Genomic DNA, 16,811 nt, shown 5'->3' with positions numbered 1-16,811 from the left:
ACAGGGATTCGGTTCCCATACAACACACTGCCTTCCAACACTGGGCCGGACCAAGAGCTCCCCAAAGCCCAGCCAGCTCCGACTCCCTGGGGTTTCATTCGTGTGACCCTCAGGGGTCACGAGTGCAGCACTGGCTTTACTGAGGGGAGAGGGAGGGCCGTGTGGGAAGGGGACTCTTGGCAACACTGAGGCCAAGATGATGAAACCAAGGCCCAGGGGAGGGAGAGCTCGCTCCAAGGCTCACGCTGGAGGGCAGGGCCTGGGTCCTCACAAAGTCCAAGGGACACTGAGGGTCAGTCCCTGGGCCTCCTGGCGCCACCCTCTTTCTGGAATTCTCTCCGCCCTGGGCGCTCAACACTGGCCTTGTGTGGCCTCCTACTTCTCTGACTCTCCTCTCCTGTCTCTTGCCCGGGACCCCTATACATACTGCCTCCGGATCACCGTTTCCATCTACTCGTGTGGTCTCAGCCACCACCTCTTCTCAAATGCCAAACAAATCTTTATTTTCAGACCAAAAGCTCCACTGCCAGCTGGACATTCAATCCGGATGTCCCTCAGCCCCTCAAAGTCTTTATCCTCAATTGGTGGCTTCACCTCTATTCTCCACCCCACCTGGCACCACTGCCGAGTCATTCAAGGAGGCAGAAACTCAGGCCTCGCCCCTCACCTGTCCCTCTCCTTATCCCCAGTTTTGACCAGACAGGCCATCCAATTCTACATCCTAAACCTTCCTCAGATTTGCTCCCCACTCTCTATCTCCCCTGCCACTTTCCAGGCTCTCTCTCTTCTCGCTGTCTCTGTCTCTGTCTCTCCACTTCTGTCTCTCTCTCCTGCAACACCTCCTAGGAGGCCTCCTGACCCTGCACAACGATCCTCTATCCCAGCCATTGGAGGGAACTTTCTAAAATGCAAATATGATCCAGTTATTGGCCTTCAGGGGCCTCCTCAATACCCTCAGGATAAAGCCCAAGCTCCTAATGTACCCAGCAAGGCTCCCCGTGACTGGGCCCCACCTGCCGTGGTCTCACCTCCTATCTATTCCTACCCTACACGCCATGTTCCTGCAACCTGGAGCCTCTGTTATACCTCACACTGCCCTGGCCTCATGCCTTTGCCTCTGTTGTCCCCTTGGCTTACTCTCACGCTGTACCTTCAGCTCAAGCATCACCTCCTACAGGAAGTCCTCCCTGATTCTCATCACCTCCAAGTTGGGGAGGTGTCCCTCTGCTCTGGGCTCTCATAGAACCTTGAGTTTATCCTGGCCTCTACTGTGCTATATACTAGCCTCAGTTTCTGCCCCCACTGAACTGGGAGTTCCATGAGGGCAAAGTCCATGTCTTGTTGACTTTCTGGGTGCCCAGCATCTTGTAGAGTTTATGGCCATCAGTAGCACTCAATAAATGTTTGCTTAAGGGAGGCCCGATCCACAGAGCTGGTGACCTGGACCAGAAGCCAGGACTCCTGACTCCCAGTCCAGTGCCCTTTTCAACTGCTCCCAATGCCAGGCTGTAATCCAACACTTTCACCTATGAACAAACCCACACATCTGGACGCCCTGTTCACTCAAAGCTCCAGCCCAGCCAACCACCAGGTGAAGGCTCTGAACAAGAGCTGGCAGAGGCAATGGCTCCACCTGCCAAGACGGTGCACTCGGCTCTCCCGGCTGGGGGCATGCGCAGGTGGAGAAGCGATGGCTCAGTGCGCTGGGCCTCTGCAGGAAAGCGTGGGGAGCAGCAGGGCTGAAAAGTAACTCCATCCTGAGGTTCTGGAACTAAGAAGACCTAGAGATCCTTGATTCCTGCTGCATCCGCAGGCCTGGGAACTCTAGTTCAGGGAAGGAGAGTGAGTCTGCCCAGGTCTCTGGATCAGACAGCAGTGAGACCAACCAGAACACCACTGCTTTCTGGAAAGAAGCAGGGAACACCTCCTTTACAAACTGAAAGCCTGCCCCCACTCTGGTTGCATTAGAGCCATGGGGGATCCATCCAAACTGACCTGAGTGCTCACATCTCAGCAAGAGGAAGCAACTCTGGACCTTGGCCTTCCCAACCCCCACCCTTACGCCTGTGGTCCTCAGAAAATCCTCCTCCTGGATTAAGAGAACCCATAAAACAATAGGCTGCCCAAGGCTTGGGCCTGGTTTATATGCACAGAGTAGGAAAGGGCCATTCTCTCAGAAAGCAGTGGAGAACAGCCCATTTCCACTGCTAAGAAAAGGCAGCATTGTGTTTGGAACAAAGCCTGAAAAAGCCGGCTGGGCAGGGTGGCAGCCATCTGTGGACCGCCCTGCTAAGCGGAGAGCAAACACTGTTACTGCAAAAGTGAGGGGGAGGCCAGGAGACAGGAAAAATCACCTTGGCTCTGGCAGAAACGTAACATTGAAGAGAAAAGGGACAATGGCTGCCAGGATATCCTTCTGTGGACAAGAGCTATCTGAAGAATGATGGCTCTTTTTTGTTGAAATACGTCTATTACAGGCCCGTTTCATATTTATGGTTTAGGGAGGTTTGGTTTCCCACTAGGCAATCAATCAATTTTCTTGCCCAATTGACACTCACTTCAAAAAGATGAGAAAAGGAGAGAAACAGTGGCCCCCACAAGATTCTCCCCACCCCCAAAAGACTGGTAAGAAGCAGAATATATCTGGCAGGGAAAAATCCATTTTCTTCTCAAAAAGAGTTAACCATACAGTTGAAACTGGGTCTTTAACAACAGCAACAAGAAGCAGTGTGGCATGCCTTGATTACACCAGGGCAAAAACAAAAAAAACCCAAAACACCAATAACAACAACAAAAAAACAGAGACGAGAGCTCCTGCAAAATGACTGTCTACAATTAAATGAAAATGCAGTTGTTGCAAAGAATATTTATGAACAGGGCTGTTCTGAAAGTCCCAAGCCGGCCAAAGTAGAAGAGCATTTCAAGTGTCATCATCCTATTAAAGCCTTGGAAGTCATTTGTCTTTCATCATGAAGGTGAAAAACAAGGTCCTTGGCTTAATTATTCTCCACCAACGCGGTTCTGTTTAATCTGTACGCAGAGTGTGCAGCTGAAACACAGATTTCGGCCAATTTCTTTCAGGCACGAGGTACAGACGACAAATCGCTAAGCAGAATGGCGAACTCTACTTCAAGGGAACAGAACGCCAGCTGATAAGAATCCCACTCAGATGACAATGGTCAAAGGAACGCACGACCAGAGATGCCCGGCCTGGAGGATGGAAGGGTGATTTTCACCACGCGTGACTTATGCAATGAAATGGATGCAGCGGAAGTTCATAGAGGGGGGAAGGAGGGGTTTCACAGCACCCAGACAGATGAGGGGGGCAGAGAGCAGCCCCCTGTCCCAGTTTTCAGACCAGAGCTGCTGAGACTCTGGGCCAGATTCAGCAAACGAAGGTTCCTTTGGCATCCGAACAGTTTATCCGATTCTCCCTCTTCTAAAACAATAAAGGAGCTGGCCTATTGACAAGCTCGGCTGCTTCATTAATTGGAAAGTCCCTTCGGGTGTGAATGCTGGCAGCAGGAGCAACTCAAGACCTGGAAATAACTGCTTTGGAAATGCTAAGGTGTTTGCAGACGCAGAGAGCAACGCTGCCTAACACAGATTCAGGTACCACGTGATGGCATGCGGGTTGCTCCAGGAAGCTTGAGACAGGTTTGGAGAAAAATGTGGCTTTAGGCCCTAGTAGCCATTCTCAGAGAGAATCATTGCCAGTCAGAGCTGGAAGGGACGCTCAGTTCTGAGAGCATCAGAACCCACTGGAGGGCTTATTACATCACACATTTGGGGGGCTCTACCCTCTAAAGAGTCTGCTTTAGTAGGTTTAGGGTGAGACTCAAGAATCTGTGCTCCTCACATGTTCCCAGATGCCAGCTGGTCTGTGCACCCGACTTTGAATAGGGCTGATGTAAACCAGTGGACTTCAGATCGGTTTCAGCAGAAGTCTCTTCTCCAAAGGATACTGCAGTATGCTAAATAGATAAAGGTGGCATTTTATTAAGGGGCTCAAATTGTATCATATGCTTATTAGAGTCATTCAGTGAGAACATTAGGATGTGGTTGATGCCGAACCTTTAACTCAGAGGTTATGAGGGACATTTGCAGGTTTCTGACAGCTTCAAGATCCAGATTATTCCTGTCTTATGTTTTCCCTGCACACACAGATCAGTAGTTACAAACGGTGTTTATGTGTATATATGTGTATACATATATACACACACACACATATGTAAATAATGTTTTTTTCAGTTTGCCTTGCACTTTCAGGATGCTCATCAGTAAAGAGAAGTAGCAGAAAGAGCTCTGTTCTGAAATCTATGCAAAACAGATGAACCTGGCACCAGACGTCACCTTGGCAGTGCTCTCCAAAGTGTTAGATTTGATAACTAATAGGTATGAGCATGGGTGTGGATCTTGCTTTTTCTAAAAAACAGATTAGATAAAATTATGCCTTAAAAATGAGACCCTGGAGGCTTCCCTGGTGGTGCAGTGGTTAAGCATCCACCTGCCAGTGCAGGGGACATGGGTTTGAGCCCTAGTCCGGGAAGGATCCCACGTGCCGCGGAACAACTAAGCCTGTGTGTCACAACTACTGAGCCTGCTTTTTAGAGCCCGTGAGCCCCAACTACTGAGCCCATGTGCCACAACTACTGAAGCCCGCGCGCCTAGAGCCCGTGCTCCACAACAAGAGAAGCCACCGCAATGAGAAGCCTGCGCACCGCAACGAAGAGTAGCCCCCACTCGCCGCAACTAGAGAAAGTCCGCACACAGCAACAAAGACCGAACGCAGCCAAAAATAAAATAAATAAAATAAAATAAAATAAATTTAAAAAATGAGAACACGGCAAGTTACTTAATCTCTCCGAGCCCTGGTTCCCTAACAACTAATGGTACTAAAAGCACCTACCTCACAAGGCTTTTGAACAGATCAAAGGAGATAATCTCTACAAAAGCAGTTGTCAAACCATAAAGTGCACTGCTCATGTGATCCTTCCGTCCTGAAGGCAAACGTCCTCACTCCTTCAAAGACCTGGGCTGGTTTATAAGGTACCACGGGTCTCGACCAATGGCTACAGATTAGAACCGCCAGCCCGCCCCACCCAGACCAACTGAACCAGAATCTCTGGGCTGAATGTCAGTATTTTTTAAACACTCTCCAGGGGATGCTAATGAGTAACCAAGATTATTCCATATTTCCTCCCAAGTTCCACACAAAACCCTGCCAGGCTGCTCCCATTGCTTCCGGATGGCCACTAGCAACAAAAGAGAAAGAGAGAAAAAATGTCCCTAACCAGACCCTGACTTTTTCACTGCTGTTGGCCTAAAAGGGGGGCTTTAATCACCACAGCTACTAATTCTGGAGCACCGATACATGCTGGGTGATTTACATACATTATCACTTTTAATCCTCCCTGTACCTGGGTGAGGTACATATTATTCTTGCCCATTTTTACAATAGCTTTATTGAGATAAAATTCACACATACTGTACAATTCACCCACTAAAACTATACAAATTCAACAGCTTTAAGTATATTCACAAAGTCGTGCAACCATCACCACAATCAATTCTAGAGCATTTTCATCACCCCCCACCCCCCCCAAAGAAACGCCATACCCTTTAGCCATCACCCCTGACTCCTCCCATCTCCCCCAGCCCTGGGCACCAGGAGACTGGTTCTCCTTCTTGTCTCTATAGATTTGCCTATTCTGGACATTTCATATCAATGGAATCATACAATATGTGGTCTTTTGTGACTGGCTTCTTTCTTTTTTTTTGGCTGCGTTGGGTCTTCGTTGCTGCATGCAGGCTTTCTCTAGTTGTGGCGAGCAGGGGCTACTCTTCGTTGCGGTGCGCAGGCTTCTCATCGCGGTGGCTTCTCTTGCTGCGGAGCACGGGCTCTAGGCGTGTGGGCTTCAGCAGTTGTGGCGTGTGAGCTCAGCAGTTGTGGGTCATGGGCTCTAGAGCACAGGCTCAGCAGTTGTGGCGCAGGGGCTTGGCTGCTCCGTGGCATGTGGGATCTTCCCGGACCAGGGCTTGAACCCATGTCCCCTGAATTGGCAGGTGGATTCTTAACCACTGCGCCACCAGGGAAGTCCCATGACTTGCTTCTTTCACTTAATGTTTTCAAGGTTCACCATGTTGTAGCATGTACTTTATTCCCTTTTATGGCCAAATGATATTCCATTGTATGGATATAGCATGTTTTATTTATCCATTCATCAACTGAGGGACATTTGGGTTGTTTCCACTTTTGAGATATTATGAACATTCCTGAAGAACTTTCTGTGTGGACATATGTTTTAATTTCTCTTGGTCATATATACCTAGGAGTGGAATTGCTGGGTCATATGGTAACGCTATGTTTAGCCTTTTGAGGAACTGCCCGATTGTTTTCCATAGTGTCTGCACCATTTTACATTCCCAACAGCAGTCTATGAGGATTACAACTTCTTTACATCCTTTACTGATACTTGTTATTATCTGTCCTTTTTGTTATAGCCATCCTGGTGGATGTGAAGTGGTATCTCACCGTGGTTTTGATTTGCATTTCTTTTATAGCTAATGACGTTGAGCATCTTTTTATGTGCTTATACTTCTTTGGAGAAACGTGCATTGAGATACTCTGCCCACTTTTTAATTGGGCTATTTGTCTTTTTATTAGAGTTGTAATAGTTCTTTATATATTCTAGATACAAGTCCTTTATCAGATCTATAATTTGAGAAAATTCTCATTCTGGGGATTGTCTTTTCACTTTTTGTCCTTTGAAGCACAACAGTTTTTAATTTTGAGGATGCCCAATTTATTTTTTGTTGCTTGTGCTTTTGGTGTCATATCTGATCCAAGGTCACAAATATTTGTGGCTTTTTCTTCCAAGAATTTTGTGGTTTTAGCTCTTACAGTAGGTCTTTGATCCAACTTGAGCTAATTTTTGTATATGTTTGGAGTTAGGGAGGAAGCTGAAGCTCAAATGTCTAGTAACCTCCAGAGCCAGACTGTTCCGATCAGCAGTCCTGCCTGGCTACATGGCTTCCAAAGAGCCACGGTTCTGTACTGGTGGTGGCTCGTGGTAGAGGCAGGGAGGAGGGCCACGGAAGCAAGCCGTGGAGGAGCTTGCCACCCAAGACAGGCACAGGCAGTGTACTCAGTAAAGGGGGACCCTGCGGCCAAAAAGCAGAGCACAGTCAACGAGCCCCACAGAGGGCAGGACATGTGCGGGCTCACGGGGTCGCTAAACCCAGAGGTGACCCATCGACCTCACTCCAGGGATCTCTGCAGCCTACCCGAATCTGCCCCAGTGTCCTTCTAGGTCTCCGAGCTCCAAGCTCAAGTGAAGTTGTCTTATGTCTTTTGGGCACAGTTGAAGGGAAAGAGATTTGGCTGGCTCCAGAGTTGTTCAGCCAGAGAAGGACCCGGGAGGGGACTCAGTTTCCCAACTCTGAGTCCATATTACCAGTGGGTCTGGGGACACCAACGTAAGATGACCAGCATTGATAGAAGAGGCCACTTCATAGGGCTGCTAAAAAAACTAAGGATTCATGAGAATTCTTGACACCACAGGAAACAAGATAAGGGGTCACACAGGGCAGCTTAGTGGAAATCACAGGGCTGAAGGGCCTTTTCATTCACAGTTGGTGATGGTAACTACAACTGTGGCTGCATCTAAACTATCAATACATAAACAGAAACAGGAAGGTCCGCCTGCCTCCCTGAAGCCCAGGTCACGGGTACAAGACATTGGAAAGACAAGTGCTGTCAGAATTTGTAGTGTGATTCACTGCAAGTGGACTCAGTCCCTAGTAAAGGTGGTCTACAGGCGTAATGCACTGTAGTCGAGGTTATCTTCACACACAGTAAACTTCACAAGGAAATTCTACGAGCATCAGTTTCCCCCTTTTGCAAATGAGGAAACTGTGCTCAAAAAAGACCAGCTGACGTGTCCAAGGCCATACAGAGAGTGGGAGATGGAGCTGGATTTTGAACCCAGAAGCTTGAATCCAAGCCTAGAGCTCTTCCCAGGCCCAAGAAGCAGCCCGTCTGGTTAGAAAGCCAGGACGGTGCCCCACTCCCACGACACCTGGACACCTCCAAACACTCAGGCCACCCACCACATCCAAGGGCAAAATACCTCAAGCAAATGAAAGCCCAAGGAACAGTTTTTGAATCAATTATAAAAACTAACTTGCCTGGGCTTCCATGGTGGCGCAGTGGTTGGGAGTCCGCCTGCCGATGCAGGGGACATGGGTTCGTGCCCCGGTCCGGGAAGATCCCACGTGCCACGGAGCAGCTGGGCCCGTGAGCCATGGCCGCTGAGCCTGCGCGTCCGGAGCCTGTGCTCCGCAACGGGAGAGGCCACAACAGTGAGAGGCCCGCGTACCGCAAAAAAAAAAAACCCACTAACTTGCCTGATCCACACATATGAAAAGTAATCACAATCATGTCTTACATTTGTTGTGTATCTTATTAAGTGCCAGGCATACGTAAAGCCCTTCTTTACCTGCATTAGTTCACTTAATTATCACAGCAGCACTAGAAGGTAGGTGCTATCATTATCCCCATCTTAAAACAGAGATCTAAGAAGGCAGCATGGGACTCCTTGAACTTTTCAGAAGTGTCTGATTTCTGCTAAGAACATACAGATCCAGCCATGTCCCTACGACCACCTCTCCAAGGGACCCAGTGCTAGGACAACAGCGGGTGTGACCAACCTGTGATGTTAAATAAGAGATTTGGAACCCTCGTGAATGCTCAGGGTATGGTATCAAATAAGACTCAATACCACAGGGACCAGAGTTAAACACACGCATGGTTGCCTTTAGCTATCACTCGTTTGCCCTCAAATTACATGATTAAAGATAAAAAAAAAAAAGCTAACAGCTTTGGAAAATGTGCTAACAAAGTGACGGAACTAAAGTGGAAATTTAGGATTTCAAAGATGAGTTGGGAGACTCTATTCCAAGAAGGGACAGATTGGATCTCTCTGCCAAGCAAGTATGAGACAGAAAAAGCGTCTGAGTCAGAGGGAAGAAGGCCAATGCTATTCCAAAGAGCCACAAATTAAAAACCAATTATGCAAGGCTTGCTAAAAAAATGTCAGTGGGCTGCCTTTATGTTTTAAATCACTAAAAACATAAGCATGCTTATGCCAACATTTACCCAGCACATCAGCTGGTTTGGGGAAACTTTATGCTCAGGCTAAACATGGATGAACATTTTGGTCTTTTTGGTGAGCAAACTCCTAGGGTGAGCACACCTTCCAAGACCACACTGTAGTTCATGGATTCGAAGTCCCACTTCTTCCAAAGGCAAAAGCCTTCTAAATATTCTCTAGGGCCCCTGGAGAAGTTGGGAGATGGCCAATGTGAAATCCACGAACAGCTAAGTCTCCTCTCCTGTTCTCAAGAGGAGAGGAGAAGGATCTTGTCGCTACATGCAGGATGTGCTGGAGAGACAGAATCCACGATGGAATGCACACACTGATTCCTCAAGGGGACACCCTCAGAAGCCTCCCTGATACGGATCAGAAGAGAACAAGAAGTACAAACAGATAAAGTCAGGTTCCCAAATGTAGCCAAGTACTCTCTGGGCCTACTAAAAACACAGATTCCCTGGACTCTGCCCTCTGAGATTCTGAGTTCATGGGCCCAAGGTTGGGTCTGGAAATCTGGATTCATAAGAAGTTTGCCAAGTGGTTTTGATGATCAACCAAGTTTGGGAATGGTTGGTTTGATTTTCATTGTGTCCTCTTGTCTTTGGCCTGAAGTCGCTTATGTTCAGAAATGGAAAAAGAAAGGGACAAATGCTTGGAGGTGAGAATTGGGAGATATAGAAACCAAGGGATGGAAAGTGTAAGTGACTTGCCAAGTTGACACAGCTAATTAATGTTCAAACCAACAAGCATGTGTTAAACAGTCTACAGGCCAGGCACTGTCCACCGACTGGTGGAAGTAAAAAGGAATGGAAGATGTAGTCCCCATCCTTGGGACCTAAGCACAGGACACAAACTCAAAAGCCGGCTGGTGACAATAGGCATTGTGAAACGGGCTGGGAAAGGCAACAGGAGGTGGTGGGGACTGCGGAGAAATGAGGACCACATGCCAATACAGTGAGCTCAGCTCCAGCTTCTCGTTGCATGTAAGGGTGTGGGTCTAGAGTGCCCAGATATTCTGGGTTTTTTAAAGAAGCCAAAAAGTCCACATTTCCTGGCTTTTAAATATAGCAACTCACTCAATAAAAAAAAAGAAGAAGAAAAAAAAAAAACCCACACTGTGAGGGCCAAACAAGATTCATCTGTAGGCTGACTCCTGCCCGTGGAATGACAGTTTGCAATCTCTTTCTTAAAAGGTCATCCAGACTCTCTTGAACTTGAGTCCCCTCTAGAGCACTGCAGAGTGACACAGAGGGTGAGGGGTCCCATCCAGCAGGTTGTTAGGTCATTGCTTGCTCTGCGTGTGTGTATGCGTGCTTGCACGCACACGTGCACGTGCACATGCACACACACAAGGGCGGGGCTTCTGGCCTCCCTCCGCCACTACTGGAAATGCATTCCAGGCCCAGAGGCAGGGCATGGCCACTGCAGCCCACTCGGAGATGACCCACCCAGGAAGGGCCGAGATCTCCAGGACAACAGAGAGTGCTTGGTGGAGGACTCCAGCTTAAGGGGCTGCAGAACAAAAAGTGGAGGAAGGAAGGAAAGCTCTGGAGAAAGCCAGAGAGCAAAGCTGTCTTGAAAAGGAAAGAAGAACAAAGAGAGAGAGAGAAGCATCGGCTCTAAAAATCCCAATATAACATGCCCAGATTCCCTAGCCAACCCTCACAACGAGCAGTCTGGCCACTTCCCATCCACTTGGTTTTCTTAGCTTTTCTTCACGACACTGACCACTACCTGGCCTTTTATATTGTATATGAATTTGCTTATTTTTGGATATCCCCACTCCAGTACATAGTCCAAGAGAAGGTGGACTTTGTCGACTTTGCTTATGGTTCAGTTCCCAGTGTCTGGCCCGGTGCTTGGCACATGGTAGGTGCTTAGCATGTATCTGTTGGACAAATGGACTGCGGGGAAGCACCTCCACAAAAATAGTTTAACGTGATGTGACAACCCTATAATATTGGGTTGGCCAAAAAGTTCGTTCAGGTTTTTCGTAACATCCTACGGAAAAACCCGAACGAACTTTTTGGCCAAGCCAATAAAAACATCAGCACAAAGCATTTCATCATTTACAAAATGCGTCCTTTAACTTAATTCCTCTGATTTTCTTTTACCCAACTGCTTCATGTATTTGGACATGGCCCAAGAGGCTGCTGGCCTCCATAAGGCGGACAGTCCAAGAGCCAGCTGGGACAGAGCTGCCTGCACAGCAGCTTGGCCCGTCCTCTCTCTGGGGGCCTGGGAGATGATACGGCTGCAGAACTGACGGGCTCAGCATTAATCTGGGCGTGTCATCAAAATGATGGAGGATTCTGGGGCCAGGTTCATCCGGCTTCCCCAGCCCAATAGAGTACGGATTAGAGGCCTGGAAGTCTGGCAGAGAGCACAGGAGGCAGCATAGCATAAGGTTTAAGCTTTGGCTGAAAAGTCAGACTGCCTGGCCTCGTTTCGCAGCTGCGTGACCTTGGATGTCCCCAAGGCTTGTTGACTGCATCCACAATGTGGACATAACAATAACAACAGCAATAATAATGACCTCAAAAGGGTTCTCATGCGAGTTCAACAAGATGCTGCACAGAGAGCACCCAGCACTGTGCCTGGTGCACACCGCTATCCCAGCAGCACCGTCTCGCCCACGCGGGGCCCAGCTCTGCCACCTTCCAGCCGTGCGACCCCGAGTGACTTGACCTCCTCCTCCCTGGACCTCAAATTCCTCTTCTTTATTTTTTTATTTATTTTTCAATTTTTTAATTTTATTATTATTATTTTTGGCCGTCCCGCGTGGCTTGCGGGATCTCAGTTCCCTGACCAGGGATTGAACCCGGGCCACGGCAGTGAAAGAGCTGAGTCCTAACCACTGGACCACCAGGGAATTCCTCTTCCTTAAAATGGGGAGAACCAGATCACCAGGATCAGGTAAGGAATACACAAGACTCTACATGTTGAGCCCTTAGCACAGGGCCTGCTACATATTAAACGTTTAATAAATGTGAGCTTGTATCTTATTATTATTCAAGAAAGTTTTACTAGTCCAAAATGCCAGTGTGAAAATCCACCAAAGGCAGTGTGCCGTATGCAAATAAATCTTCGGGACATAAGGTTCTCCAGCTGCAAGTTTCTCTCCCAACCCCCTTTATCTTTCAGTTGCTCTCAGAATGAACCCCCACCCATCTTGGGTCTGACCCAGAACATCGGAGGTCGGTTCCCAGTGCAGGGCTGACCTTACTCGACGCCAGCACCCACTACGCTGCAGTCTGACAGCGAGGGAGGGGACATGCAAATATGCCCTAAAAATGGCTTGTTATTTTCACAGCCTGGATGGTGTGTGTTTGGGAGGACGGCACGTCACTGTCAGGTACAGGGCATATGTCACCAATTTGGGGGAGGCTGTGTAATGTAAAAATACCCAATCCAAATAAAGGCCTTTTCAAAAAAAAAGAAAGAAAGGAAGGAAGAAAGGAAGAAAGAAAGAAAGAAAGCTCCTCCGGTGCCTTTTGCGGAGTGGGGAGGTGGTAACTCAGCCCCTGCCTCCAGGCAGATCTCAGAGACCAAAGCACCCGCCCCTCATCAACCCCACAGCCTCAGTGCCCCTGCTCAGCTACTAGTTTTAAATACTATGGAATGACCCAGAAATGAATGCTTTCAAGTTCTGGGCCTGGGAAGGCAAAATAGCACAAGACCAAAGATAAGGGCTCTCCACAAAGAACACAGAGCACTAACTAAGCCAGGAAGTGCTATCCACAGCACGCTCATTGACAAAATCAATTCAGAAGAATATAATTACCCGTCAACTCTCATCTTGTAATCAACCGTCTTTAGTGGGCATCTACAGGGCACCTAATCCAGGTGTCTCCAGCATAAATGTCTACAGTAGGGGCCACGCGGCCCAAGGTAAACGAAGGCAGCCGGCGGCAACAAAAGCAAAACTGACAGCGTAAGCAAAATCGAGAGGAACAGGGAGGCGCCGGGCCTGTGGGAGGCTGGAGAGAGCAAAGAAGTGAAGCGGGTCCCCCGCTCCTGGCCGAGCCAGAAGAGGGCACGGTGTGGCCACATCTTCCCGCTTTGTAATCAAAGATTAAAATCCAAATTTTCAAGTGAAATGTTGGTTCCAGCTTCTTTTAAAACACTGCGCAGGCCAAACAAAACACACCTGAGAGCCACATCCGGCCCGCCAACAGCCAGTGTGCCACCCCGGCCGAGCTCCCCAGCAGCCCTTCTGTGCAATTTTTATGGTACTTATGGGGAGAGGGAGGGCAGAGCAGGAATGGCATTAAAATACCCAACTCCCCCCTGCCGGTACCCAGACACCTTTCTCCACTAAGAGTCCCCCTTTCTGGGACGTCCAGCCCTGTGAGCTCCATCCTACAGGATGAGCCCCCAGCCGGGCGCACCTCTGTCTGTGCATGCCCCCTCCCCGCAGGGCGGCCCAGCACCTGCGTTTGGCTGCCTCCCCCCAGGCCTCTGGCCCAGCCGCCTCTCCAGCTCTCCAGCTCCCACCACCGGCTCCTTCTCCCTTCCGGGCGGGCAGCTACTCTGTCTGGCCTCTGAAGAAATGGCCCTGCTGGGGACCTCACTGGGGCAGGCCTTTGGACAAATCACCAGCCCTGGGGAAGTGACCGGGGGCGTGCCCAGCACTGATGCTCACCCACGCTGGGGACTTCTGCTTCTCCCCGGGCCCCAGGGAAAAGCTACTCTTCTACAAGTACGGCTCACGAGCACTGCAGCTCCAAGGGACCCGGGGAGGGCGTGCTCCACGTGTGGGTCCTCTGCAAACACCAGCTAAGGCAGATGGTGCCGGGCAACTGAGGCCAAGTCCAGCTCTGGCAGCCGCTTGGGAAGGTAGCCCACACCACCCCTCCTCCAAGTTCCTGCTTTCAGCTCCAGCCTGGGGCCAAGAGCAATAGAGACAATGATGTGACTAATGATAATAATTGTTAAAGCTAACCCAATATTGGCATTGCCTTATATACTTTTCAAAGCATGTGCACATTCCCATTATCTCCCCTGACCCCACCCCCAGCACCCCAGAGACATGGCCAAATGTTATTACTCAATACTTTTATTATTAATCACTCTTCCCTTGCCCCTCAAAGAACCAGAGACAGGTTGGGCATCCTGCCCTAGCCCAGTGCCTCTCAAACGCTAACACGGCCCTGAGTACCCCAGGGGAGCTTGTTAAACCGCAGATTCGGATTCCGACAGTCTGGGGTGGGGCCTGAGATCCTGCACGTCTAACAACCTCAGGATGTTACTGACATGGATGCTACTGGTCCTCAGACCCCATGTTAAACGGCAAGGCTTAGGTCACACGGTGAGTTTAGGGCTAGACCTAGTACACTAATCCAGGCGTCCTACCCTCCCCCCAGGATCCTGCCCTGGGGGAACAAGGCTCGCTCACCTCACTCTTCACGGGTTGGGGCCTCTTGCCCAGTTTCACCTCCAGGAAGTGCAAAGGGGCAATCATGGCCCCAATGTTGCGGATGTCGGCGTATTTCAGCTCCTCTGCAGTCAGAGCCGAGCTGGGGAGTCCGGTTAGGGGGCCGAGCCCTGGCAGAGAGCCCGCAGTCATGGAAGGGTCTGGGATCTGCCCAGGCATCATAGCAGGAGGAGCGGCAGTCCAGCCTGGAGTGGACAGGAGAAGAGCAGGACAGGCACTGTCAGCCGGGTGAAAGGTTCCATGAGGGGTTTAAGTCCCTGTGTCTCACCAGGACCCCACCCTTTCTTTCACCAATGTCCCCCTAAACCCCTTCCCCACCTTAAGGTGCTCTTCCTGCCCTTAAGTCCATTCTGTTATTGAGGGAAACTTGGTCAGTTAATTCACACCAAGGTTATTGTTGGCACTTAGGCAATGCTTAACCCAATCACAGGCCACACTGATTCAGCATTTGCCATGGGCTGGGCACTGCGGTAATCCTTCCATCAGTCCCGTAAGACTGGGTCAGAGACCATGACACGGAGGAAGAAGCCAAGGCTTAGAAAAAAGAACTCGCTCCAGACTGTACACAGTTAAAACTGGAGGAGCTGGATTTAGACTGCAACACGCTGCCTGCGAAGAGAATGGATCAGAATGGAGGCATCAAGCACCTTTGCACCTGTTTAAGAGGGAGCTATTTTGGGGCTGTCATGGTGCTTCCCCTCAAATCACACATCCCATTCCGCATACTTGTTAAGACACCCTGAATACGAGATGAAGCAGATCTAAGTTAACAGGGAATGTGTGTGTGAGTGTGTGCATCTGGCATCTATGAGGAAGAGACTGCGGCTCGGGAGATGGAATTAATTAGCGTGTGCTTCCCCAGTGGAGCCCAGTACGAGAAAAGTCCTCCACGGGCTCTTCACTTTCAAAGCAAACACATATTCTAGCTCCACCAGACCCAGAAGGTTTGCAAAGGAAGGCAGATTCAGGCATGAAAGAAAGACATAAAGTAGACAGGTCAACACTAAGGGAATTCTTTTTCCTTCTTTTCACTGGGGGAAGCTCATGGGTAAGAAACTATCCCTTCAAGGCACAGATGGCAGGGAAGAAAGCTTGTCTGCTAATAAAGCCAGACTTTCTGGCCACTTACAGGGCTCCTACCTATCCATCCATCCATCCGTCCATCCAATTGTCAACCACCTACTAGGAGCCAAGCGGCACTGAGAACACTAGAGGTCAGTTGTGCACAGTGCTGGCTTCTAAACAGCCTTGTAAGTAGCATTTCAGTACAAAACTGCCTCTGGATTCTAACCCTAAGGAAAAAAAAAATCATTTCTCGGGCTTCCCTGGTGGCGCAGTGGTTAAGAATCCACCTGCCAATGCAGGAGACACGAGTTCGAGCCCTGGTCCGGGAAGATCCCACATGCCGCGGAGCAGCTAAGCCCGTGCGCCACAGCTACTGAGTTTGTGCTCTAGAGCCCGTGACCCACAACTACTAAGCCCGTGTGCCACAACTATTGAGTTCACGTGATGCAACTACTGAAGCCCGTGAGCCTAGAGCCTGTGCTCCACAACAAGAGAAGCCACCACAGTGAGAAGCACGCGCACAGCAATGAAGAGTAGCCCCCGCTCGCCGCAACTAGAGAAAGCCCGCGTGCGGCAACGAAGACCAACGCAGTCAAAAATTAAAAAAAAAAAAAAAATCATTTCTCCCCCTTCCCGCCTCGCTGCACAGGGCTATAAAATTAAAACTTCATCTGTCTTGGAAATCCTGGGGGAGAAGCTTTGACCTATCTTTCTATCTTCACTCTCTCTTCCCATAGAAAGGGGTGCATTTGGCAAGACAGAGAAGATGTGATGTCCGTCAGACCACTTTCAGTGAGAAAGTCACTCCCTCCACCCTCTGGAGCCAGGCCTGCAATGCAGAGAGGGCTGCAGGCTGCCACGCCAGGAGGCTGCTCTGGGGCATGGTGGATGAGCTACTTGTCTCCCTGGAACTCCTCCAGGGAGAATAAGAAAGGGGCCAGTGTAAGGACTCACTCCGCTGTGGCGAAATGATGCCTGGACCCAGCCGTGTGGATGTTTGGCAGGCGGTGGGGGGTGGGGGTGGGGAGCGGAGGGGGGCGATTTCAGGCTACCTGAGCCAAACTGACAAAGGAAACTCATACCTTTTCCTCAGAAGAGGGGAAAAAAACCTACAAAACTCCCCCTTCTAGACCTGAACTGATGCTACAAGGAGT

At 49.5% G+C, this 16,811-nt stretch overlaps 1 protein-coding gene across 3 annotated transcripts in view; it reads right to left on the bottom strand.

Moving 5' to 3' along the window:
- The window catches only part of JDP2 (Jun dimerization protein 2), a 45,161-nt gene that overhangs the window by 19,899 nt on the left and 8,451 nt on the right, over positions 1–16,811 (bottom strand). For all 3 annotated transcript variants that reach the window (XM_030831794.3, XM_060295061.2, XM_030831795.3), the window contains exon 2: positions 14,554–14,777. In XM_030831794.3, coding sequence (XP_030687654.1) covers positions 14,554–14,777 — 224 coding nt within the window. The remainder of the gene's footprint in view (positions 1–14,553; positions 14,778–16,811) is intronic.

This window comes from Globicephala melas, chromosome 2 (genome assembly GCF_963455315.2).
Source record: "Globicephala melas chromosome 2, mGloMel1.2, whole genome shotgun sequence".
Lineage (NCBI taxonomy): Eukaryota > Metazoa > Chordata > Mammalia > Artiodactyla > Delphinidae > Globicephala > Globicephala melas.
The sequence above is the reverse complement of the archived record's forward strand: the minus strand, read 5'-3'. Positions and strand labels throughout refer to the sequence as shown.